Source organism: Perca flavescens, chromosome 20 (assembly GCF_004354835.1).
Source record: "Perca flavescens isolate YP-PL-M2 chromosome 20, PFLA_1.0, whole genome shotgun sequence".
In the NCBI taxonomy this organism is placed as follows: Eukaryota; Metazoa; Chordata; class Actinopteri; order Perciformes; family Percidae; genus Perca; species Perca flavescens.
Genome location: NC_041350.1, coordinates 13,900,031 through 13,925,527, shown reverse-complemented (window position 1 = coordinate 13,925,527; position 25,497 = coordinate 13,900,031). Strand labels below are relative to the sequence as shown.

At 39.4% G+C, this 25,497-nt stretch overlaps 4 protein-coding genes across 7 annotated transcripts in view; all 4 read right to left on the bottom strand.

Moving 5' to 3' along the window:
* The window catches only part of LOC114547443 (signal-induced proliferation-associated 1-like protein 1), a 40,075-nt gene extending 36,648 nt beyond the window's left edge, over nucleotides 1–3,427 (bottom strand). For both annotated transcript variants that reach the window (XM_028566818.1, XM_028566819.1), the window contains exon 1: nucleotides 3,277–3,427. The gene's annotated coding sequence lies outside the window, so the exon portion shown is untranslated. The remainder of the gene's footprint in view (nucleotides 1–3,276) is intronic.
* Nucleotides 3,428–4,911: 1,484 nt separating this feature from the next.
* On the bottom strand, nucleotides 4,912–6,482 carry gpx2 (glutathione peroxidase 2). Its single transcript, XM_028565165.1, has 2 exons — nucleotides 6,189–6,482; nucleotides 4,912–5,682 (listed from the first exon to the last, which is right to left on the bottom strand). Exons 1-2 carry the CDS (start codon nucleotides 6,408–6,410, stop codon nucleotides 5,329–5,331), a joined length of 576 nt encoding a protein of 191 aa, XP_028420966.1. The 5' UTR covers nucleotides 6,411–6,482; the 3' UTR covers nucleotides 4,912–5,328.
* A 438-nt stretch (nucleotides 6,483–6,920) lies between these two features.
* LOC114546401 (ras-related protein Rab-15) lies at nucleotides 6,921–12,518 on the bottom strand. 2 transcript variants are annotated; one of them, XM_028565162.1, is made up of 8 exons: nucleotides 12,342–12,518; nucleotides 11,805–11,899; nucleotides 9,139–9,199; nucleotides 8,990–9,050; nucleotides 8,826–8,903; nucleotides 8,550–8,639; nucleotides 7,933–7,998; nucleotides 6,921–7,818 (listed from the first exon to the last, which is right to left on the bottom strand). In XM_028565162.1, exons 1-8 carry the CDS (start codon nucleotides 12,368–12,370, stop codon nucleotides 7,663–7,665), a joined length of 636 nt encoding a protein of 211 aa, XP_028420963.1. In that variant the 5' UTR covers nucleotides 12,371–12,518; the 3' UTR covers nucleotides 6,921–7,662. The 2 variants fall into 2 exon arrangements, with proteins under 2 accessions (XP_028420963.1, XP_028420962.1); XM_028565161.1 differs by lacking the exon at nucleotides 12,342–12,518 and having other exon boundaries at nucleotides 11,805–12,063.
* Nucleotides 12,519–13,274: 756 nt separating this feature from the next.
* On the bottom strand, nucleotides 13,275–18,524 carry LOC114546402 (protein max). Of its 2 annotated transcripts, none has more exons than XM_028565164.1 (4): nucleotides 18,325–18,524; nucleotides 16,137–16,244; nucleotides 14,776–14,899; nucleotides 13,275–14,637 (listed from the first exon to the last, which is right to left on the bottom strand). In XM_028565164.1, exons 1-4 carry the CDS (start codon nucleotides 18,358–18,360, stop codon nucleotides 14,453–14,455), a joined length of 453 nt encoding a protein of 150 aa, XP_028420965.1. In that variant the 5' UTR covers nucleotides 18,361–18,524; the 3' UTR covers nucleotides 13,275–14,452. The 2 variants fall into 2 exon arrangements, with proteins under 2 accessions (XP_028420965.1, XP_028420964.1); XM_028565163.1 differs by having other exon boundaries at nucleotides 14,776–14,914; nucleotides 18,325–18,523.
* Nucleotides 18,525–25,497: the final 6,973 nt, after the last annotated feature.

Here is a 25,497-nt window from a genome sequence, read left to right as displayed (position 1 = left end):
AGACAATACTGAGCATGTCATCGCTGTGTGGCAGCGAGGTAGCCTGCGGCAGCACATCATCGTCAGAATTCCAGATTTCATTATGGAAAGTTGTTTTGTTTTTTTCACCTTGTCTCACTTCAAATTATTCTTAAGTGGTCGTTTGTCAAAGTTTTCATTTTTTCTTCTCCATCTTCTAATCTCTAGGTCATGTCGTGCTATTTTCAGCACGTATGAGGTTTGATGGGAGCAGAAAAGGGGAATTACACAGTGTCTGATCTCTGCATGACTGTGGGTTTTGGTTTGGGGCTGAGAGTTGAGAGCTGGAAGCAGCATGACAGAACCCAGTCAGGGAAAGGTTGCTTTAGTTCATGAGTGTATAAGTATTGCAACGGACCACCAAATGGAGACACAACTCAATCAACTAAGGTCCAGATCAGAGTCAATAGCAACACTTTGCACCTGTCCCCCACTACTAAACTCCCTCAGTGGAGGTGACCACTACAGAATCTCCCGCATAGATAATTACAGTGGCCGAAAAATTCCCCAAACTTTGGGGCAGGTGGGGTGAAAAGGAGGGGAATGTTCCTTTGTCTGCACGCATTTACTCTGTGACAGTTCGCTGAAAAGGGATTACATCATCACTATTGTAGCTTCCAAGCCCTCTGCTTTCCTCCATTGGCTGGTATACAGTGGACCGTCCGATCCAGACAAAGACAGAGCATTCCAACAGTTTAGCAAGCAGGAAACGCGGACCCGTAGTCGCATCTCATTACAATCAAACTCATCAACCCCCTCAGTCACCAGCGAAAAAGACAATCACATGCTGGAGGCCATATTACCATCAAGTCATTTGACATCTGACTACATGCTGACTAATACCAGCCAGACAAATCCCTCATGTTAAAACTAAAGGAGCTTCCTTTTTTTTCAACAAAATAAAAAAAAGTGATATATTTCAAACTATGACTTAAGGTTGTGTCAAAACTCGTGAATACATTACTCATTTTGGTGTCTGGCTTAGAATAAACAGGCATGAAGGAGTTGGCCTTGGAGCGGACATTGGCCACATTGGTGCACCAGATCATCCAGGGCCATATCTGAAGGTCTGTTTAGTTTGTAGTCTTGTCTGTCATCAGTAACAGGCAGCTAGAGCTGACAGGGGCACGGGCTTAACAGCAGCATGTAACCAAGAAGCAGCCCATTACTGTGAAAAGTGTGGTCAAAAACCTACTTTATACATTAAAACCATTAAACCAGTTGAGAATAATGCACTTTGAACTTGAGAATTAATCATAACAATAATGCCATTATTCATTATAAAATGTAAACAGTTAATTTAAGCATTTCATCATGATGGCCACTTAACATAATTGCAGCCCACGCATTCCAGAGTGGCAAATTATAAAGCAGCACAATGCTCCTCTTGTAGTTGTCTTTTATCTTTGCTCGAGCTATTCCCTTCGAGCCAATGCACACGAGACAATAGAAACATGAGCTCAACTTAGCAACAGGAAGCATCCTTCTGTGCACAGTAAAAACACTCTACGACAAATGAAGCACAATAACAATTGTTAGGGTTGTGAATGAGAAGTATGATGCAAAAAGTGAAAATAGAATCACTGTCCTTCAGTCATAAACCAGGGGGAGGCCTATTTATGCTGATAAGAAAGGTGAGAAGCAATGGCTTTTTTCTGAAGGAACTTTTAAAGTTTACATGTAGATGAAAATATATCATATGAGCCTCTGCTACTATGGCTGCAAACGAGTCTCCTTAAATGACATGTTTTAAGGCCCACGCAGTAATGGCTTATCCTTGAATGGTATTTTTGTCAGCAGCATAAAACATAGAGTTGTTGGCCCACTGTGGCAGATTTAAACAGAGCATGCATGCTTTCCTCAACAGCGATATAAAGCTGCTGCCTTTGCATTAGAGAAATTCTCTATAAGAAATCCCATCAGAGAAGCAAGAAGCATTCCAGTGTGAATAATAGGTAAAATTTAGACGGGACAAAACGGAGATTAGACTCACTAGTAAAAATTGCAGTGCAGTGTATGATCAGTCATGCCCACCGCAGGTCAGCTAAGCCTATCAAGAATGCTAAAAATCCTTGATCCTTGCCAAAAGCTAAACTCCAAAGCTTCCTTATTCGCACCTGACTCATGCAAAATTATCCAACTCCAACGAGCCACTGGAGCAGCCTGCGCTGTAATTCAGTTCGAGGGGAGCCCAATGATTTTGCATGTCCTACGGGTCTATGGTCCTACCTACATAGTTGTTACAGCTGATATTTTGTAAAAATGCTGGTTTTGGACACAATACTGCATTGAAGTTTGAAAGGTTGGCACACTTTGCTGGTTGTTACTATTTAAACAAACCTCTGTTTGCCTTGTTGCCCCCGCATTGCCAAATCTTCCCCATTCTATCATGTAGCCCTGATCTGTATTCTATATCTAATTCAAAACAGTCTCTATGCCCACAGGGGACATAACATGCTGGCTTTGTGTGTATTCTGCACATTATGCATGAATACATTTAGCAAAGGTGGGTCTGATTGGGTTATATCTGATCAAAATGCCATGGCGGACCATGACTAGTAGATACCCTGTGGTACAGAATTTAACATGGTAGGCTATATTGATTAAGATATGAACCACATTCACGATGCAATCATCTTGACCTAATCTGTTCAACAACATGATGAGCCAGGCAATGCTGTAAACAAATCAGAACTCCCAGGCCAGATGTGGCACAAGGAGATCACCTGCATGAAACACGGGGTACACCATACTGATTACCGGGTGGTGACAGTTACACAAGGAGATATATGTAGTCTAGTGTGCACGATGCCACCTGTAAATCGTCTCCCCAAAGCAGTGCTAAGAATGCCCTTGACATACACAACGACGCCGCGGGTACATAGGCTATATTTTGACAGCCTCAGTGACAGTCTGGTAGAAAGGTTTCTTACCGAGTCCATTTCGTCTAACACCAACCCCATTAGTTAAAATAAAAACGCACTGACACTGACTGCGCACTGGCTCCACACTGCACCTTGACACAGCACAAAGATGTGCTTTGTCGTTCACGGACAGCCGACAGATGTTGTGTGTAACGTTAGGCACCTTGTACCACGAACAACGTGACTAGCACCACGTTCCCCGGCTCACCTTTTCTCCTTTCTGCCTCAAGCTTTTGGATGTCACACACTACGAAGCGGGTTTTCCTCCTTTTGTTTCAACTCGTAACAAGGTCCTTTAAGTCCGAAACACAAACTGCGTAGCGCTCTTTCTTACCTTCTCGGGAAACGTGTTTGCTCCGGTTTAAACCAAAAAACGCCCGGTGTCGTCCTCAGAAAGGCAACTTTGAAGTTTGATAGAAAGTTACGGGTTTGCCTCGCTGCGCTATGCAGCTGCTGGAGGGATGAGATCATTCAGGCAGCCTCCTCTCTCTCTCTCTCTCTCTCTCTCTCTCTCTCTCTCTCTCCCCCGGAGTCTCGCGAGAAAGCTTCGTGGGGAAAGCAAACGTTTCCGTGGCAACAGTGCTCACCTGTAGTGGGTAGACGGAGGGGAGGGAAAACGAAGAGCTCTCACTCTGCGTTAAAGACATAGGATGTAAACTCTTTTTACTCCAAACCTTTACTTACATCCTTTTCTTTGTAGGTCCAGTTGCACACCGTTTTATGTTTTACTATGTTTAAGTTTGGTCAAATTTCTACTAATAATGAAATGTAATCACACACATCCTCCAGTGCAAGACCCATTTAACCCAGCAACCTTTGACCTAGCCTACTGTTGCAAATCGCCTGTTAAAAACATGTCATGTTTGTTGAAAGAATTGAGAGAACATTTCTAAAGCTGTCTTAAGATGAACTTTTACAGTGCCATACAGTGCCAGTTGGAGCAATACACATGCAAATGTATGCAAGTATTTTCAAGAGATGAAGTTAGAATTTGTGTGACCATTTGACACAAAATGTAGCCTATAGGCTACGTGATGAGTTGTATTCTATTATTATAATTATTCATTATTTGGTGAGAAATACATTGAGGATTCTCACATCACTTCAACATAAACGATCTTTTGTGGTATTTTTCTGCAAACTGTGTGCAGCGGTGCAGAGGGCGGAGGAGAGGTCCCTGGTATTCTTCCTCCAATATTTGCTGCTTCTAATAGGCAACATTGCTTACCTGACTGTCAACCACATGCCAGCAGGCCTGTGGGAAATAGGCTACATTAATCAAATGTTCTTTACAACAACACCAATATTTAAATGTGATATGCAAAGACAGTGATACAGTGTCAGGGTGTCTACAAACGGAAATACAACAGTGTCCGGTGACTGTTGTCCCCGCAGCAACCTGCCAAAGACATTAGGGCACTGCCCGGCCTGTGCAGCCTGTAGCTCTGACATCATCAGCCGATGTCGATGTGAGCGGATGTGCAGAAAAGCCACTGCTAATCTGCAGACCTTGCAAACAATGCGCACTGTGCATAGGAAATTAAATATTAGAACATTAGACAGTGGCAGTGCGATGCTCTCCTATATGCACGAATTAGGATTTGTCTTTAAATGCTACTGCGGTAGTAAATCATTCCTGCAGCTGTAGGCTACTGGTGTCAGCATGTTTTAGTTGGACATTTAGATCCTTTGAACTGGTGGAAAGAGATCTCAACAAATAAAGAACGAATCAGCAGGCTAGAGGATGCATAATGCACAGGAATGGCCTGTGAGCGTTTTAATGTGCAATGACAACATGTATCCTAATTCCACATCCTCCCCACTATATTTTAAGCATCATTAGTATGCCTACACTGTTTCAGAAATGACATCTATTTTTGTCAACCTTTTCTTTTTTATCAGAGGCACACGTCTTTATAGCAAGTGCCTCACTGGTCCAATTAAAAGAAGATGCATCAGTGAGAGAGAATATTGTTTTTTAGGGTTTTATTCCAGTGCAAACATGTTGTGAGTGTGTGTGTGTGTGATGAATGTTAATTCATAAAAGAATGAACACAACAAGTTATCTTTTTGTATGATCAAATCTGCAGCACCATCTGCTGGCCAGGCTAGCACAGGACAAGAAACAAAAGGACATGCATAAGAAAATACCTGGCTTTAGAAGTGATCATTTCTATGAAGTATACCCACATTTGTACTGTAAAATAATTTTTTACATAGATTTAATTTATTCCTCCACTACTTTTAAGCACTTATAAGGCCTCAGATAATATTCCCTTAGCTTTTAAGAATACCACCCTCATTTAATAAGGCTTAAAAGTGTGGAGCACAGCATATTAGCTTTGACTGTGATGGATGAGAAGTCATTAAGAGGTGGAGGCTATTCTTAGGTCTTGGTTAATCTTAACAGTCTTTGAATGTCAGGCTCTATGTCAATGGTGGGAAACATTTTGCTGTATCTTTTAAAGGGCTCTCCCTCTGGCCCGATGAGGAATTTCTCAAAGTTCCAAGAGATGTCCGTCCTGCTGATGGGACTCCAAACCAGAAATTTGGGGTCCTGCATGAGGGAGGTGGGGTCATCATCGGGATAGGGGAGCTTGTCTTTAAGATAGGCAAAGACGGGATGTGTGTTTGTCCCGTTGACAACACACTTCTCAAAGATGGTAAAGCTGGGCTGAAAGCCGCAGCCTGGACGCACATGCTGCAGGGAACTCAAGATCTCACCATTGCTGCAGTTCTCCTGCGAAACAGTTTCATATTGTGAAAATGATAACATGAATCAAGCTGATTACACTGTAGCAAACAAACCCCCCCGCCCCCGCTATAAGGGTGTCAGCAGATACTTAAAAATCTAATAGTATCAAAGCTGAAGTACCAGCTCACACTATGCGATCATGCTGTTCTTTTGAACTATTTTATAAATATAATGGCCAACATTCTCACTGGGTAAAGCAAACATGGTTCATTTCCAAACGTAAATACTATATATGTATACATGATATAGTCAGAAAGATGAAATTGGCTTTAAACATACAACATAGCTCCAAATATGGAAAACATGTTTTTATCATCTATCCAGAGGAAGCCCTTAATTGGGTGAAGGTTTGTATAAACAGGTGAAATGATATATTTCGCATGACTAAAAAAAAAAATCATCTGCATACATGTATGAGATTTTAGGCTTATATCAAGAGCAGATATTGCAGGGTCATAAATTGCCTGAGGAAACCATGCTGCTCAACTCACCTGATAGCCGAACTGGTTACAGGGGAAACCCAGGACCACCAGCCGATGAGGGTACTTGCTCTGAAGCTGGTTGAGCTCACTGAAGTCCCGGGAGGTGGTGCCTCAGAGCGAGGCCACATTCTCTATCAGGACCACCCGGCCCCGAAACACGTTGAAATCCACCGAGTCTCCCTCCAGCGTGGTGGCTCTCAGGTCGTAGAAGGTCTTGGCGATGAACGTCATCTCGACTCCTGTGATTCCTCACTGGAGGCAGACGGGATCTCAACGTGTGACTGCATCCAACCGCTTGGTCACCTGACCTTTCTTGGGTGTCAAATGGCACTGCAAGAAACTGATCCTCTCCTGACATACAACGCTCTTGGAGCAGATTGATCTAACTGATTGTGACACTACACAAGTAGGCTACATGAAGTAGGTTTTGCGTGATTTACAATGTGCTATCTTATTTTGGATAAGCTTAGAAAAGGGTTGACATTTAGAATTTCTCTGAACCTAAAAAGGTGCAGTCATTGGAATTCTTTTAAAATATGAGCCGTATCTACTGTCATGACATGGTCAAATGGTATTATGGGATGTATTGGGCGTTGTATGTATCAGTTTTCTCAGTCATCAAAGATTTAACGTGCACACGCAGCAGGTGATGAAAAATAAATGAACCCATCTTAACTCCCCATGGACCTAACTTTACTCTCAATCCAAAATTGTGTGACTCAGCAAGGCTCAGATATCCAATTAATTTGTTTTAAATATAGGCAATGGGAATTTATTAACTTACACATAGCAAGATTTTTTGCAACATCCTTGAGTTTCATACATAAAATTACATATCCGTGGCACCTCAGCAGACCCCGCAAACATATTCTAAGCAGCAGTAGCACTGCTTAAATGCATAACATACAGTAGGCAATGCCAGTCACGTTCATTAAACAAATACATATAACATTCAGGATGGTAAACGAACATGCACTGCATTCAGAAAGGTAATTGGACATGGCAAAACACTGTCTCCCTAGACGAAATAAGCCCATTGTGTAAAAGAATGCGCCCTGGTTTGAGTTTCGAGAGGTAAATAATTCAACTCTGTCCTCTGGCTGCCTTGTCGTAGCACAAATACTCTTTGCAACTAAATAAACTGATTTCTTTTATATGGATCCATAGGTCACCAATCAATTTGTAGATGTATATTAGTACATTTTACGCATTGATAGTTTTGCTGGAGCAAATGAAGCTACCTTCATGCACTGTATGCATACTCTTCACTGGCTACAGGGTTCAGTGATCATGCAACAGAATGGGCCCTCTGCTAGTTGCTGCTGCTAACTGCATCTACCACTGCACTGACATATGAAAAGTGAAACCTGGCCAACAGGTCACAGTATCTATGAAGAAAGCGGAGGCGGGCTGAGTCAAGTCACAGTGGGGAACAAATGTCTTTAGCTACAGTATGAGCCATGGTACAGTGATGGCCCTCTTTCTAACAGATGCAGGTCTTGTGAGCGTTGTTGTCGGTGCCTTCACTCTCCTCTTCTTCCAAAATGGCCTTCTCCAGATAATCATCCAGTGATCCCAACAAGTTGTCCATGTCTCTCTTGTGAGCCTGCAGCACCAGTTCTGTCACGCGAGTGAAGGACTAAAGGAAGGAGGAAGTGAAAAAGAAATATGTAAGATAATAAATAAGAATTTAGCAGGTAAGTTCCCTGCAGTATGTGTGTGACACACAGTTTCTTTGGAGATGCACCCCTACCTCACAGATGTTCATGCTGTTGAAGGCGCTGGTCTCAAAGAACTCCATCCCATAGGTTTCTGCTAGCTGCATTGTCCAGGTGGATATGGTTATAAATAAGTACAACAAAAGGTATTTTAATAGCCAGGGTCAGTTTTATCCACAAGAAAACAAATGGAAGTTGTTATTAGCTGGCCTATCAATTTGTTTTTAATGAATTATTCATACAAATGAGCTGATGTGCTGGGTCCACTTTGGAAAAATGTTTAAGAACTCACATTCTGTGTAAGCAAAGTAAGTGGTCATGAAAGCTCAATTAACACAGTATTTCTGTACCATAGTTTGTGAAATAATTGCCAAACTAATAAACAAAACTGTTAGATTTAGCGGTGTATCCTTTAGAAATGTCTGCTTACCATTTAATCCTGGTCACCTTATATCACTCAATGTAAAGCGGAAAAACTTGAAACAATGACTACTGGGTACTTTAGGATCTTTTTGTATATCTACAACATCACTTATGAAGTTATATTATGTTTTTAAGTAAGTTACATGTAAAAAAAAAAAAAAAAAAAAAAAAAAAAAGACTATTTAAAAAAACTAATAAAACGGGTTGAATAAAAAAGGTTGAATCAAACCTTGTTTCCTTGGTCCTTTGTCACCTGCCTCCTGAGCTCCTCATCACACTTGTTTCCTACCAAGATCCTTTGCACCTTGTCTTGGGCATACTGCAAAACACAACACAAAAAACAAAAGTCAAGACAGACAGCAAAGAGATAAGGGACTTCATCATCTTGTCACTCAAACTAAGCCACTGGGTGTGCAGCAAGCCTCAGCAGTGCACTGAGAGTTGGTACAAATACTGGGTCAGTGTGAAGGCCAAGGGAGTGAAATGAGAGGGCTTATCGACTTACTTCATCCACATCACTGGCCCACTTCACTAGGTGCTGAAAGGATGACTTGCTTGTGATGTCGTATACAAAGATGATACCCTGGACAAGAATCAACGAAGAAGGATTAAACAATGAATGCTACAGTAACCCATGAAGGTAACTTGTTGTTCATATGGAGGGATCACCTGTGCACGCCTGTAGTACTGTTTGGTGATGGTGTGATAACGTTCCTGACCTGCCGTGTCCCTGCAGAGACGGCCAAACCCAGCAGAAGAAGATCACACAATATGCACGTCAGCATACTGAGAATGCAATTAAATCATACATAACTTACCATATCTGTACTCGCACCCTGATTCCATCTAGTTCTAGTGTTTTCATTTTAAAATCTACTCCTGCAAACAACAAAAAAAAAAAAAAAAAAGAAAATTACATTTAATTCCACAGAAAAGCAGAGTCAACAACACATAACAGAAGCAATTTGTGATGCTACTGCAAACACCTTAACAAGGTCAAACTGGAATCACTTATGCAACTGTGACAAATTGATGCAAAAATCCTGCTTTGTGCCATTTTCCATGGGCTATTGTGTGTTTGTAAGCACTTAATGAGTGTTGCTCAGAGTCACTATTATCCCTAATGAATAGTATCTCAAGCACTGCATAGTGTCAGCTTTTAAATCACTGTGTCTCCACAAGGGGGTTGCAACTGATGTGAGCTGCTGCGTGTTTTTACTGCTGGGTAACAGGACGAGAGAGTTAAGAAATGTGACAGAATAGCACCAGCTGCCAACCTGTTTATCTTCTTAAATCAATTTTTGTTTAGTTTGTATGCTGAGCCCACTCTGAAAACTCAATTTCATTGTTCATGGTACATACTGTGTATATTAGATGCTTAAAATGTATATACTGTAGTACAGTGCTAAATATACCATGTGGTATATTATTTTCTTTCAGATTATTTTTTTGGGCTTTTCCGCCTTTAATTTGACAGGACAGCTGGGTGAGAAAGGGGAGAGAGAGGGGGCAGTCATGCAGGAAATCGTCACAGGTCGGACTCAAAGCCTGGACCTCTGCGTCGAGGCATAAACCTCTCAGTATATGTGCGCCTGCTCTACCCACTGAGCCAACCCGGCCACTGGTATATTATTTTCAATAATGATTCATCTGATTATTTTCCTGATTATACAGTTAAAATCGATAGGAAAAGCATGTTTATAACATGTCCCAGTGAGCCATGACAGTGCAGATTAATTTCCTGTCAATGGACTAATCAATTAGTTGGCTAATCATTTCAGCTTCACTATACTAAATGGACTGTATTTATATAGCACCTTTCTAGTATTAACGACTACTCAAAGCACTGTTACATAGTACAGGAACCATTCACACACATTCATACACTGGTGGCCAAGGCAGCCATACAAGGAGGATCCTGTTTATCAGATAAACATTCACACACACGTTCAGTGTCTTGCCCAAGGACACTTTGACATGGAACTGAAGGGCAAGGGATCGAACCATCAACCTTCTGATTGATTGGTAGGCAACAGCTCTTACCACATGAGCCACAGCCGCCCCTATACACCCGTTTTTGTAATTCCTTTTCAAGTTCCGCTATGAAGGACACATAAATAGTCGTTGACTCCGTTGGCTGGCAGAATTTCTGTTTGACACGTTACATTCAAATGTGTTTGATTTGAACGTTAAGGCATTAGTGAATCAGAAAATGTGCCTTCTAATCTACATCCCAGTAAAATTATATAAAAATTCTAATCGTGTTCCTTTATCACTGTTGATGAGATAAGATAAGACTAATATTTGGCTTAAGGAGAGACTAGTTGAAATTCAAATGTATTTAATACAATACTATAGAATAAATCACTATTTTATGGTGTGTTCATTTATGGCGTGTTTCACCTTTAAAACATGGATTCTTGTGGACCACAAAGCCTTTTTACCACCTTACCCCTGACACAAGCTTGCATATTAATAATGTCCCATACTTGCTTCCCTTGTGTTTATTTAATATAATATAATGCAAAGCTGTGCGTTCCTACAAGTCAGTGCCTTCTTGTTGCCGCAGCTCTCTGAACTGACACTGCGTTTGTGAGAAATGGGGATGCAGATCTGGAGGGAAGCAGTCTAATGTAACCAATAATTACGACATCAGGGATCTTTAAGCAATGAGAATTTACTTACCATGCACTTTCTCAAATAACTGGCTTTAATCCCATGTAAAGCTCTCCTCAAATCAGCTCTCCGGCTTGCAGTTCACAAACCTTTTAACCTGAACTCACTCTACACTACAGCACTTTCTCTTACAGTCCCAACTAACTATATAGCCTACAATGAACGTTTTTCTTTGCTTTACTCTTAGTGTAAAACTGCCACACCATTTTCCTCCAAGTCATTAGTTTATCAAACAGTCAGGAAAAGAGGCAGCAGTGATATGAAGCACTAATGTGCATATCAGTCTACAAGTACCATTTTCTGAATAATAAACAGGATAAAAACACTTTGAGGGCAGAGAAAATAATGTTGACATTCCTTTCCATTGTTATTGTGACAGTTAACAGCTTTTTCAGACCTCTCCTACATCCTTTATTATAGGGCCTAAATGATGTAGGAGATGTATGGCCCTATCGATCTATCTTTCTTTCTTTCTTTCTTTCTGGACATATCTTTGTTAGAAAATGTAATATTTTAGGATCTGTGTAGCTTTCTTAAGACATTTTCAGTCAGTTTCAGGGCGGTTAAGACCTGAGGCACTTTGTACTAACTTAATCCTACTAGCCAAGTAGGCCAGCCTAAACATTTTGAACAAACATTTTGAAAATTGTAGGGTCAACTGTTTCAGAAAGTTTAGTTAAAAAGTTGCCATCTCGACATTGATTCTGTAAAAGGTATCCACCGATGTTTATCCGGTTCAACCTGCAGCTAACATGAAGCCATGGGAGTTTTGAAACAGGCGTCACTGAAAACTTGTTGGATGGCTTACCGATGGTGGAAATATGTGAAGGATCAAATTCACTTTCTGTGAACCTTCGCAACACGCACGTCTTCCCGACCCCCGAGTCTCCGAGCATGAGCAACCTGAACAAAAAGTCGTACTGTTTAGCCATGACCAAAAACCTAAAATGTAGAAGAAAACATGACTCTTCCATGTAGCTTTGGCTCACTGCAGTGTGCTGCCTCCAGTGCCCCTCGGACAATCGTACTTCTATACTCGGGATTTGTAAATTAGTCATTTAGAACTCGCAACAACTGTTGTTTGAGCAGTTTCTTTCCTAGAAATATAGCAGGGAATTTTGTGTTTCGGTTCGAGTTTAGCGTGTATTTAAACAACACAATGTGATAAATGCATCACTTTTGCTTTATGTTTTGTTCTGGCCTTAGTACTCTTTACATTGCGTAAACAAATACATTTGAACTTCCCGTAATTTAAGGGTTTTAAAATTGAATTTAATGTAAGAGAATTTACACAAGCTGGTGCCAGCTGGTGCGACAGGCTGCGGTGTTCTAAAACATTACCTACTGTCCCAGAAGGCAGCATACAACCTGCATCCTTGAAGAGGCTGCTTCTTGCTGTGGGAGCTTAAACTTGGACAATCACACTGGGCTGATCCCAAAATCAATTTTTTGTTTTAACAAACTAGTAGGCCTACAGTGCCCGTTGAAGATGTGCCTGTTTGGAAGGGGCCGTGGAATTGCTGGTTGTAGTATTCTCCAAAACCAAATTGTAACCCCAAATGACTTAAAGGACCCCCAAACACCTTAATATGCAACTCCACTGTAGCCTAATACTGACGTAGAGAGTAAGCCTAGGCCATAGACATAAGGGCCTAGGCTAGCTACTTCTACACCAGAGGAAGACATGAGTTCTCTGTCAGGTAGCCTACCTGGTGTCAGAACATTCTGACACCAAACGTAATGTTAGTGGAGAATATTAAATCCTTAATTCATGGCAATTTTTTAAAAAAATTTTTTTATTTAATCTTATATTTAAATTAAAAAAAAATTATCTTAAAATGTGTAGACTATAACTGCGGAATCAGGCTTTAAAAATGACCAACATGTGTAAAGTCCCTCGACTCTTCTTGATTTAATGCAATGCCCCATTGGAGGATATGACGTCTCCTGATGCTCCCACTGTCTGCCTAATATCTGAAACGGAGTGAGAAATCAGAATTGTCTTTGTACCCCTGCCACCACAATTCAAATATATAAATCTAAAATAATGTAATATCCTACAATAGTTCACTAAATTATCACTCTTGATTGCTTTGATTCTATTAGCAGTTTCTATAATGTAATCAAACACATCTGATTGTTTCATTAACTGGGATTGGAAATGAGTTCCCTCAGCTGTTTCCCTCCAACCCCAAACACATATATAAAGTAGTCATTTAGGAAGCTTAATGTACAAAAGCTATCATAAGATGTTATTAAAAACATGTTGAGTCACAAATACATCCCAAAAGGATAAAATAGTTTTATTTATAGTCTCATAATAAAGGTTTGCCTCAACTTGCAAGACAACCGTTGGCAGTATGTACAACATACCTGTAATTTCCATGGAATGGAACAAACAAATATTGATTACATACACACTAATTTAACTCTGCAAAAAGAAAAGAAAGAAAGAAAGACAAACGTTCCCAGCACAGGCAAATATTTCAAGGGAAGGCTTTTCTTTGCAGAACTGACACCATTAAAGAGTATACAGTGTTATATACTACACACTGAAATGGACTTTCATTAACAAAAATAAAAGGTCACTGCCCTTTAACTGCATTGCCTAACATTCAGTATCCATTAGGGGATTTTTTTGTTGTATACCTACATTTTATCTGATAATAAAAATAGAGGAAAATAAATAGTTGAGCCTGTGGAAAATCCACTAAAACAGCAGGTCAACTTGTTCATCCTCCTGTGCTCTCTGGAAAATCTCAAGCCAAACATAAGGGAGACCAGACATAGGGGTAGGAAATCAATTTCGGCGAGTCACTATAAATAGAGGGATTCATTTGATTATACAAACATTTTCAAAGACAAAAACTTCAGCCACCTACACTGAATAAGGAGGGTTGCATCTTGCATAACAGACATTTTCTTTTCAAAAGCAACTTCACATTCTTTTCTGGAAAAGTATGAATATTAAAAAGGTAAACTATCCCTAATTACCATTTTGTCAAAGGTCGAAAAAGTCTCACAACCCCAACAGATTGCAGAGAGGTTGTCCAAAACAACCATGAGCGAAGAAAAAAAAAAATCTATATATTTTGTGTAGCTTTACTAAAGCGTCATACCTTGTCTCCACATTTGATTATGAATGGTTATCATGAGGTTTAAAAAAAAAAAAAAAAAAAAAAAAAAAAAAAGCATAGAGTCCTTCAAAACTGCAGAGCTGCCTCACTTTGGGGTTCTTAAAAAGTTGTTGCTGGGCCACAAACGGAGTGACAGGATGCTTACCAGGAGGAAAAAGGAAGGTAGAAGCGTTTTATACATAATAGCACCTCTCTCACACAGTCTCCACCTTGTCTTCTGGACTGGCGTTAGAATGCAGGACTGAGTGTGGACAGGTGAGAGGAGTTGGGGGCTGGTGGGCAAAAAGAGTCTGGAGAACCGGGGAGAGGCGACCCGAGTCTAGCTGGGCTCCACGCGCAGCTTCTTTCTGTTGGGCGGCTCGTCCGGCTCCGATTCAGAGCTGGAGTCGGACCCGCCGTCAAAGGCGGACACCGCGCTGCCTTTGCGGTTTGTGTACAAGCTGCTGTCAGAAGAGTAGTTTGTCTGGAGCTGATTGTTCCCCTTCGCCTTCTCCAGTGCACGAACTGCAGTACCCACAGACAGAGAGACAAAGACTGCAGGAGATCTCATCATATATCGCATATTGCAACTAAAAGACTACATCACACTTCGACGTACAAAAGACAACAACAACAACAAAAACGTGCAAGTCTTTCACTTACCCTGCTGCTCCAACAGTGCATTCTGCTTCTTTAAGTCATCAATGTCTTGCTGGTGGGTATGGTTTTTTCGCCTCATGTACTGGATGTACTCGGTGGCTTTGTCTAGAATCTGTGCTCGGGAAGCCTGTTTGACAGAACTCTGTCAGCACAAATTTCAGAGAGCCGTGGGAAAAAAGCTGCAGTGTCTGTTTGTTCAGGCAGAACAACATTAATTGTGCCAAAACAGTTATCACAGTGTTATACATGTATGTTGCAATTAGTTTTTAATCTGGATTACAAAATAAGAGTAAAATAACAAGACTATTCCAAAGGTCAGCAACCTTAAGCACATTTAGAACATTGAAAAAAAATGTAGAATGACCTAGCACAAACACACCAATTTTCTTCATGTTAGAGCACCATCACACATGCATACTGAATACCAATGCCTGCTGAACTTGGATTTAATTGAATGATGAACTGACTGATGAAATGGACTATAAATACAAACATATCTCTTTAGGTTAGGTGGACTAAGATGTTAAAAGAGTATAGAGCTGTTGCCTTCCAGTCTGTAAAAGTAAATCGCATCATTTGGACATGACTGACAGATGGATGGCTTTGCTTGGGAAAGCCATCTTTTAAAACAAGGCCATGATTTTCTCATTCCTCTGGTTTGGACCTCTAAGAGAGCCGTCTTGGCAGAACACAAGAGAACAGCATTAGACGTCGATGGGGGCAAACCAGAGCTGTCGAATCACAAAAACGATGTAATCGAGAAAAACAATTACTTTGTACATTACAATCTGCAAGTAAGATCCTATTTTGCCTTGTGTTCTGAATGACACCATTTATGACACATTTGTCAAATGTATCTATAATAATCAGGATTTCAATATTGACCAAAATAATTTTGATTATGATTTTTTTACAAACTATAATAAGGTCTGTTAAGGTGGATGAATATTATGGACTTGGAAATGCAGCTGATGAGCTGCAGACTTTACCACTGTGGGTGACCACATTTGCAGAGCTGTGAAAACAGTCTGAAAGCACAGCAGTGCAAGATGACAACCTACAGCTCTCTCATGCGTTATAAAAGTGCTTTGCATGTGACCAACGCAATACACTTTTTGGCCTCAGTTTGTTTTCTTCCCTCATAAGGACATGCAGCTCAAGCTTATGCCAATAGCAAGCAAGCATTAAGGTAGATGGATGGATGGATGGTCACACGGACAAGAAAATCTAAATGTGACTCTTTATGTGAACAAGGTTGCTGCGCCCCGAGATAGACAGCTGACCTAAGTCTTACCTTAAAAAAGATTCAATATCTTTGCTGGTAGAGTTATAGAATGTAGAAAATGCATATATTTTCCTCTCACCTTCTCCCCTTGTAAAGCAGGCACGGAATCTCGTAAACCATGAAAGCTGTCTTTAATGTGGTCCCTGCGTTTGCGCTCAAGCGCATTGTGATGGGCTCGCTTGTCTGCCTGCAAAGGGACAGGCGGAGTTTATATTTACAATGCATGTTATATATTCAAAAACACACAAGATAAAACCAAGGAAGTCACGAGAAAGTTTGTTACTTAATTACCATGTGATTTTTTTTAAGACTGGGAGCCATTTAAAGCTGCAGCATGCAAATGCTGCAGATTTAAACTGCAAAGAAGTAGAATAAGTTGTCTTATCTTTCACAGGGTCCTTGTGTGTACATGTGTAAATCAAATTTTCAAATTTACAAGGAGCGGATCTGTTTACAGAGTCTCAACTGAAGACATGCCGTTTGCTTTCAGTCATTAAAAGGTTGGACCAGCATATCCTGATCCTGGGAGTCTTCACACCTTGTCTAACAATTGTCCTTCACAGGAACTCAATTCCGTTCAAAGCTAAATAAAATACATGCTTATCTGGTACAGGAGTACTCTCCTGAAGGCTTGATTGGCAATAGACAATGACTTGGCATAGATTTGTGCAACGTCTGCCAAATATTTAAGACACACGTTGGTGTGGAAACTTCTCACACCATAATATGGCTGAATGAAGCAAATAAACTTGAACGCATGTCTTGATCTTATAGTTATCACACAGTCATTTGAACAATTTTCCAGGTCAAAGACAAAAATGTAAAAATTTATAGAAACAGCACAAATATAGTATTGGATAAGATTTTTCACAGGGGCAATTGCTATACACATTTTACATGTAGCTGCAAGGGGCTCTGAGAAATATGTGACCAGATCGAGGATCTGACATGCTTTCATATGCATACTCAATTACAACGCCACGGCGCATTTATGTGCAATTAAATGCAGCTGGTTTGTAAACCATGGGGAATTTAAATTAGCATGTACTGTGTGTTTTTTCATGTTGCAAGTATGTTTCAAATGCAGTGTGAAGTCCTTCAGCAGTACTGGATTGTCGTTGTAGAACATATTGTTAAAAGGTCCAGAAAGCTGCAGTTAAATAACAGATGAACTTGGCATGTCCCTAATCGTAAAAACATGAAAACATGAACACAGCCGTCTCTAGGGTCCTATTTGCACAGCCACCGCTTGGGTTTTGTTGCACGTGTATTCATGCAATTACAGTAACATTGCTTAAGGCGGCCAAGATGGACGTTAAAAGTTACGCTACAATAAACTCTCACATTCCACATACCCAATGAAGCAATACTGAAAAATCTGAATAAATATAAATCCACCTCCACTGTACATACGCATTGTAATGTATGGGAAATCCCCTCATTATTTTTTTTAACTACGACAAAAGAGATCTGATCGGAGTATCCTCGTCATTTGAATGCATTTTAATGTAGTTTTAATATTTATGATAAAAATATTTATGTTCAACTTTGAAGGCATGTTCTATGAATTACAATGCATTGACTTTAGATGTGACTTTTCCTTTAATTTTCTCTGAAATGTACCGTAGAATTACCGAACATTTTATATATTTTCATAGAACAGCCAATTGCATTCTGAGCATAAATCCTTTGGGATTTCCAGCCAACATTACTAAAACGATGTTATCATAGTTAAAAATGATAAATAATGAAATTGTCTTTGCATTACAATGCGTCTCTACAGTGAAGGCTAATTTATATTTATTTCTTTAAAAATATATATCAAACCTTTTATCACATTTTCAAGAAGACTTCATCAAATGGTGTGATTACGTTACGTGCTTTTTGGCCACTTCCAGCACCTGTACCGTAATTGCACAGATAGATAAGCCACCAAAGGCAAACGATGGCTGGTTTAACTGGGTTTCACAAACGACGGCTTACTTGACCGCAGTAAAACCACACAAATTATTCACCTGACTAATGTGCTTGACTTTCATTAACAAGCCAGTCAGCCAGTTATCACTCCAAAACACTTAGTTTCAAATAGCTCACTCCCTATTTGTCTTAAAATCTAGCTAGCTAGTGTTAGCCAAGAAACCCAGCTAGCTAGCTAACGTTAGCTCCATCAGATAGCGTAACGTTAGGCTGGCATGAATGTTAATGTTGCTGTTTGGCTAACAATTTGACTAGCTAACGTTAGTCCTAGAGGAAACTAAACCACATACATCGCTGTCGACTTCGATGTCATCGTTTTCGCTCATTCTTCGGTAAACAGGTACGAGAAAAGAAAACAAGCAGCTGTCAAAACAAAGTGCAGCGACAACTGGAGGCAAATAATAAAATCTAGCACGGAGCTTTGCTACAGCAGAGACATGACGATCAACGGTCTCTACACGTGATTCGCCTACACATGGACGGGAAAACATTAACAGCGCAGGCGCAACAAAACAAGACCTTGTGGGTAATGAAGTAATTTGCCAACACTCAGCCCCCTTTGCACCGGAATGTGAACTACATGTCCCACAAGCCCACGGATTTGGACGCGCCCACCATAATATACCGTTATCTCCGTACAGTCTATGGTTATCTCCTACAAGTTGCAAACACAGCAGCCTTATATTGATCATAATTAAATATGTGTTGTATAGTTATAAATACATATATTAGAAACAACATTTGATTAAATTGTCATGAATAAATCCGTGATGCCTTAAACATATGCAATAATTTTGATGTAAGATACTGTAGATGTTCTCTTTAAATATGTTGTGGTAAGGACCAACATACACTGCGCTAAAGTTTGCTGTTTCACTGGTCATTTATTGTCGTCAGGGTAGTGTGCTACAATAACTAGGCTTCCAGCATATGATTATGAGGCCAGATGGTGGCCTAGCTCACTATGACTGCCCTCCCCCACTCACCATTCATGGTTAGACACTTGCCTCCTTAGGACCTTTAAATAGCTTCTGCAGCAAGCGATCACTGCTTATAAACCTACTGAAGCACTACATGTAAATGTAAATGTAAATGTAAATGTGCATTTTACTGAAGCACTACATAGGCTAGTTGTGATTTATTATTCGGGGATTAGTTTTGTGTAATTTGAATAAGACAAAGCTAAACATGGACTGTTTTACATCCTTGAAAATAACATAATTTAAATCTACACCTGACTTTATCATTTAATATTTAGACAACAGAGGGTGTCTCTAGCATATGAGCTGTCGTGGAAATTATCTGTAAGCATTTAAACACTGATAGTTTGAAGATTAAAGTTATTATCATTGTACAATAATAACAGAGAGAGACAAACCTCGAGAGGAAAAAAAAAAAAAGTGTCTTCTGACCAGAGAGACAGAAAGGGCATCTTTTATAGTTTTCATGAAACAAGATCTGACTGTCTTAAGAAAGAATAGGCTGAGTCATGTGCAGCATCTGACTACTCAACATAGAATGTAACCTAGATACGAGTGCTATTAACAAAGCATATGATCTCCATCTGACTTTTTTTTTTAAACATGTAGTTTTCACAGTTTCCAGATGAACAGAGTGAGCAGAGTCACAGTAATCAAAATACATATACTTTGCTTGTTGTTTTTGTGATTAACATTTTTATTCGTATTTGAAACAAACAAAACATTCAACTCGCAACATAAGCACATCACCTCCCTGTCTGACCCCCTCCACCTCATCAGCTGTCACCACCTCCCTTTACAATTCGTTTCCCCCCTTCTCTCTTCCTTGACAAGTTGAAATAATATACATATATACATAATATTCAATACATAAAATAACAGAATAGACAGGCAACTGTCAATCAAATAACCACATTATGTATAAATGCTGAAACCATAGGTACATGATATACACCTTTCTGCAGTATATAGCCTCCTAGGGCCCCTCCAGAGATCTCAGGTATATTCCCCATTTTTCTGTGTAAAAACTCAATCTAGCAAGCCGCTTGAATGACATTTCTTTCAAATGCCGCCACTCCAGCCATCTGGATTTAGAGGGTGTCCAGTAGAAGTGATGCATGATCTTAAACTGCATGAGACACACCTTTACATCGCGTGACATAGTTTTAATATTCCTACCAATTCTGTCCCACTCCTCATCTTCCAGTGTAATGCTAAAATCTCTTTCCCATGTCTTCTTGAGGGCTGACCAGGCTCCATCCCCCAGGTTCTTAATAAGCATAAAATACCTTTTTCAATGTTCATCAACACCTTATCTCAACATTCTGGTACCTTCGAGGCTGAAGAACTGGATCCAAATGTCTCCACAAACAGATGGCGAAGTTGCAAAGATCTAAAATATTGGGACTTAGGGATTCAGAATTGCCGTACTACATCCTCAAAGGATTTCAATATGCCATCCAGATACAGATCTTTATCAGATATTTTGCTTGTTTTGTGTAGAACTGATTCACCCAGGGATGAAAATACTTTTAGACGGTGATATCCAGTTTTTGATTTGATCTTCATGCCCATTATACCTTTAAATAGCTTCTGCAGCAAGTGATCACTGCTTATAAACCTACTGAAGCACTGAATGTAAATGTAAATGTGCATTTTACTGAAACACTACATAGATGTGCTTTATTATTGGGGATTCGTTTTGTGTAATTTGAATAAGACAAAGCTAAACATGGACCGTTCTACATCCTGAAAAATAACATAATTTAAATCTACACCTGACTTTATCATTTGTCTGTTCTGAATAAGTATAAAATATCCTAAAGCCAAAGTTCATCAACACCTTATCTAAACATTCTGGTGCCTTCGGGGCTGAAGAACTGGATCCAAATGTCTCCACTAACAGATGGCAAAGTTGCAAAGATCTAAAAAATTGGACTTAGGCATTCAGAATTGCTGTACTACATCCTCAAAGGATTTCAATATGCCATCCAGATACAGATCTTTATCAGATACTTTGCTTGTTTTGTGTAGAAGTGATTCACCCAGGGATGAAAATACTTTTAGACGGTGATATCCAGTTTTTGATTTGATCTTCATGCCCATTATACCTTTAAATAGCTTCTCCAGCAAGTTATCACTGCTTATAAACCTACTGAAGCACTGAATGTAAATGTAAATGTGCATTTTACTGAAGCCCTACATAGATGTGTTTTATTATTGGGGATTAGTTTTGTGTAATTTGAATAAGACAAAGCTAAACATGGACTGTTTTACATCCTGAAAAATAACATAATTTAAATCTACACCTGACTTTATCATTTGTCTGTTCTGAATAAGTATAAAATATCCTGAAGCCAAAGTTCATCAACACCTTATCTAAACATTCTGGTGCCTTTGGGGCTGAAGAACTGGATCCAAAAATACTTTTAGACAGGGATATCCAGTTTTTGATTGTCCTCAGTCCCACCTGTTGTTTTGTTAATTCTAAGATTCAAACAGGGCTGTAAATGATCTTCATGCCCATTATGTCTTCTTTTCTTACTTCCAGTTGACAGTTCACGTTTAGATGGTGATATTTATCCAATAGAGATATCTTCATAAATACATAGAACTATACCTTGCTTTTTAAGTGCTTCTATCATCCTCAAAACCTTAAACAATTTATTATTTTATTTTCTGATTCATTAAGTACAATACTAAATTGTATCATGTTTTGTTGTATATTAGTTACCTAACCCTAACAACGTTGTAGTTGTTATATGTATGTAGAAGATGCAGGTTAACTTAAGCTGTTGTTCCTGTAAGAGATTCCATTGAATGTCTGCAGCACGTGAGGTGCATTGAGATTTTGAGCTTTGGCCCCTTTAACTTTGACCTAATCTCTACAATGCTTGTGGTATTAAGTCCACAACATTTGAGCCTGGTCTAACATTTCTGATCAGTTGTGTACGTTGTAAATAAAAGGTCTTGGTGTACAAAGCACCCAAGTCTCACAATAAAAGAGGGCCCCTTTTGAAAAGACAACTCTGATAACTCTGCCAGGCAAACTGAATCATCTGCATGGTTGTACAATATAAACTAAAGGTCTGTTTCCACATGCAAGTGAGGCCAATGAAGTGCCTCTTTAGAGGTACACAAGCAATTCCATTCTTTATATATTATCAAGCCCATCAATGCCAAATTTTCCCACTGTCCCGTGAAAAAGAGGTATAGGGGAGCAACTCACTATGAATAAAGGATGACTTCTAGTAACTTGCTTTAAAGCTGGACTCACAGGAAATCTGTGTAAAAGAAAGCAAATGAGAGTTGAACGTGATTTGGATGGTTTGCTTGCAGTGTTTACACCTACCATGTGAGCCCATGTGACTAAGGGGAGGGCAGGATGTCCAAACACAGAGAAAAGAAGTTAGGCACAAGAATGTGAGGAGAGATGGAAACAGTGTGAGAAAGCACAGCGCAGTTGCAGAAGCTGGCCTGAAATCGAGGTAAGAAAGTGCCTTTATTTCATAGAAAATCATCACGATATCTTTGCTTTTTGAAAGGTTAAGACTCTCACTATTTCATTCTTATATTATGCCAATAGTTAGCAAGCATTAAGGTAGATGAATGGATGGTCACACTGACAAGCCCTCCAGCGCATTGTGATGGGTTTGCTTGTCTGCCTGCAAAGGGACAGGCAAAGTTTATATATATATATACATAGACCAAAATAATGATAAAATAATCAAAGTATTGTGTACTAAGTAGATACAGCCTGCTGTAGCATTCCAGTACCATCCTAACCAAACTATTTTTTTTATACATTCTTTACAATGAGCATGGCCAGTGCAATTGTTCCTCTCACCTCTTCTAAATTGCAAACCAGTGATAACATATGATATGTAGTTACATTTCAAAATGCAGGTGTAGAGTTAAACTACATTACACTTGCCATGTTTTTACATTGATTATTTCTTGTCACATACATGTATGCACATCACAACTCAGTGAGAATCTGTATCTGCATTTAATCCATTCTATTTTTCTATAATGTGTGTTGTAATCAAGGAATATGTCATGCAGTGCAACAATATGGATCTTTTTATTAGTGTAGGCATCAAAGGCGCATGCTCTATCAGGTTACAAAGACAATAAATGAACAACTTAATTGTTGAGCTTGGTCTCTTTAGGAAATGTTTTCAATGTAATGATAAAATAATGCCATGTTTAGAAGGCCTCAATATGAGGTTGTAGTTACAATATTAAAATACACTGTATTAATTATTTTAGAACAAAACAGTGACTGATTTAGATATGGAGTAGTTATTAGTATTGTCTCACATATTATTGTGTGTGCAAAGTGTGGCTTTAACAGCAATATTATAAATAAATTCATAATTACATAATGTAAGATTGTTGTTTAAACCTGCGGATGTAGATATGTGGACACGTGTACAGGCAAAAAACAGAAGTAATATTTCTGAATTTTCAAGCACTTGTAATGCTGCTTTGAAATAATCGATACAGCATAGTATCACAATATTTTCCGTGGCAACACTGTATTGATACACAGACGCCAAGTATCAATCTAATCTATCAATCTATTATTATATATGTGTTGGTCAGTTTGTCTGCTTGGCAATCCCTTTGTCGATCTGAAATAAAGACAGATTCAGCAACTGCATGGCCTATTTCTCGCTTAAAATGTTTTCAGAAACCCGTTTCAGTGAACTATTTTCGTAAAATACGAGATCGTAATCCCAAAGAGCCGCCATTATTGTCGGCTGGAGAAGCCACAGCCACATGACGCGTTCGTCATTTCCAGTTTTAATTTTTTGGGCGACAATACAGATTAGCGCCACCTGCAGTTATGGAGACATATTACGTTTCGCGTACGCGCAGGACATACACTCAAGTCGACGTCTCTTCGGTGTGTTCCAAGGCACTTTTTGGACCTCGGGGAGCCGACTGATGAGTCCGACTGCCTTTTCTGCCGATGGTCGGCTGTCGGGTTGGTGTGTCAGGGCCTTAAGGTCGACAAACTGCTGGCTGCCTAAACTTCACATCAATAATATTGTGCATTCTTGTTTGTATAGTATTTACCGATCAACACTGATCAATGACATAATGTCTTTAGTTGGAAGTCGGAAATTCAAAAGGGCTATCTGTAGATCACTAAATACAGTATACTGCAATCCAATAACAGTCGGGTTTGGAGTGGAGCTAGTATTGTATCTGGCTGTAAAACTTTATGTGGATAAAACCAATTCAATTCACATTACAACAAGAAAATGAGTTACGGCAGCTCCTCCTGTGCAGCTATAATCCATGTTGGTTTTGACTACAGTATAACAATTATTAACATCCAACACATCAGCAAAGGCATGCACTTGAGGATTAACACTTATATTATAATGGTGATGTTGCTAGAGTGCAAGAACAAGTTACGATGAACATGCATGGGCACTGTAGTTTTTTTTTTTTATCAATCCCACATACACCATCCTGCTGCTATAAATACTCACTATACTCACAATACTAACAATACTCACAATACCCCAACTTTTTACTTCTGTTTGAGCAACATTTGCAAATAACTACAGTGCCCAGGTGTTTTGGGAAATTATTTAGCCTTTTTCTTTTCTTTTATAAAATATATATATTTGTGACATGTTTTAAAAATGTTGTGCCTGCAGTAGAAACAAATTGGATTGGGGCTAAGTGCCACAAACAGGCTGAGGAAGTCAGAAAGTATTAAGAAATGGACAAATGATGGTTTTGGTCTTTTCATGGAATATGTTCACAAATTTGAAGACAAATATTGAACATTGCCAGCTTTATCTGTCAATGTCAACCGGAAGAACCATTTTGTTAAATTTTCTGAATCATTTTACTTTAGGGCACACACAAAGGGCAACCATTAAAAATAGTGCAGTTATAACAATCATTGCTTCAGGTAGCGCACATGCTAAAAGTGCTGTTTTGATTTATATATTTTATTTTAATAAAGATCATTTTTGGGCTTTTATTACCTTTTTTTATTATAGAGCAGCTAGAGAAGGACAGGAAAGGGGGGAAAGAGAGGGGGGATGACACGCAGGTCACAACGACCTCGGGTCGGATTCAAACCCTGGCCGCTGCCAAGGACTCAGCCACATGGGGTGCACACTTTACCGGATGAGCGAGAGGTCACCCCTACTTCTATATTTTCTATAGGAGGAACTGTTTAGGATTGTAGAGAATGGCCAAAAATCTCCTCATTTGGACATCTGCAACATGCAATGAGTGGGATTGTGAGTGAGTTATTTTTATGATTGCATTAAATTAAAAAAAAAAAAATAAAGGACTCAAACTACCTAACCCAATACTGAAATCTGAAGTCTAATGACAATAATCTAATTCTGTAATTTATTTGCTGTTAATGTATTTAATTTGCTTGTTTTGTTGTGACAGGTGAAAGTTGCAGGACAGTAAACACACAGTGTATGGATCATCGTCACA

What these genes read in the sequence shown, in the direction of transcription:
- LOC114546402 (XM_028565163.1), bottom strand. Translation starts at nt 18,360, where the DNA reads ATGAGCGAAAACGATGACATCGAAGTCGACAGCGAT. An exon ending in ACATCGAAGTCGACAGCGAT is followed by an intron (nt 16,245 to 18,324) that starts GTATGTGGTTTA and finishes GTCCCTTTGCAG; the next exon opens with GCAGACAAGCGAGCCCATCA. An exon ending in CTGCTTTACAAGGGGAGAAG is followed by an intron (nt 14,915 to 16,136) that starts GTGAGAGGAAAA and finishes TTGTGCTGACAG; the next exon opens with AGTTCTGTCAAACAGGCTTC.
- LOC114546401 (XM_028565161.1), bottom strand. Translation starts at nt 12,054, where the DNA reads ATGACTAATTTACAAATCCCGAGTATAGAAGTACGATTGTCCGAGGGG. An exon ending in GGGCCAGTGATGTGGATGAA is followed by an intron (nt 8,640 to 8,825) that starts GTAAGTCGATAA and finishes TGTGTTTTGCAG; the next exon opens with TATGCCCAAGACAAGGTGCA. An exon ending in CAAAGGACCAAGGAAACAAG is followed by an intron (nt 7,999 to 8,549) that starts GTTTGATTCAAC and finishes TGGACAATGCAG; the next exon opens with CTAGCAGAAACCTATGGGAT.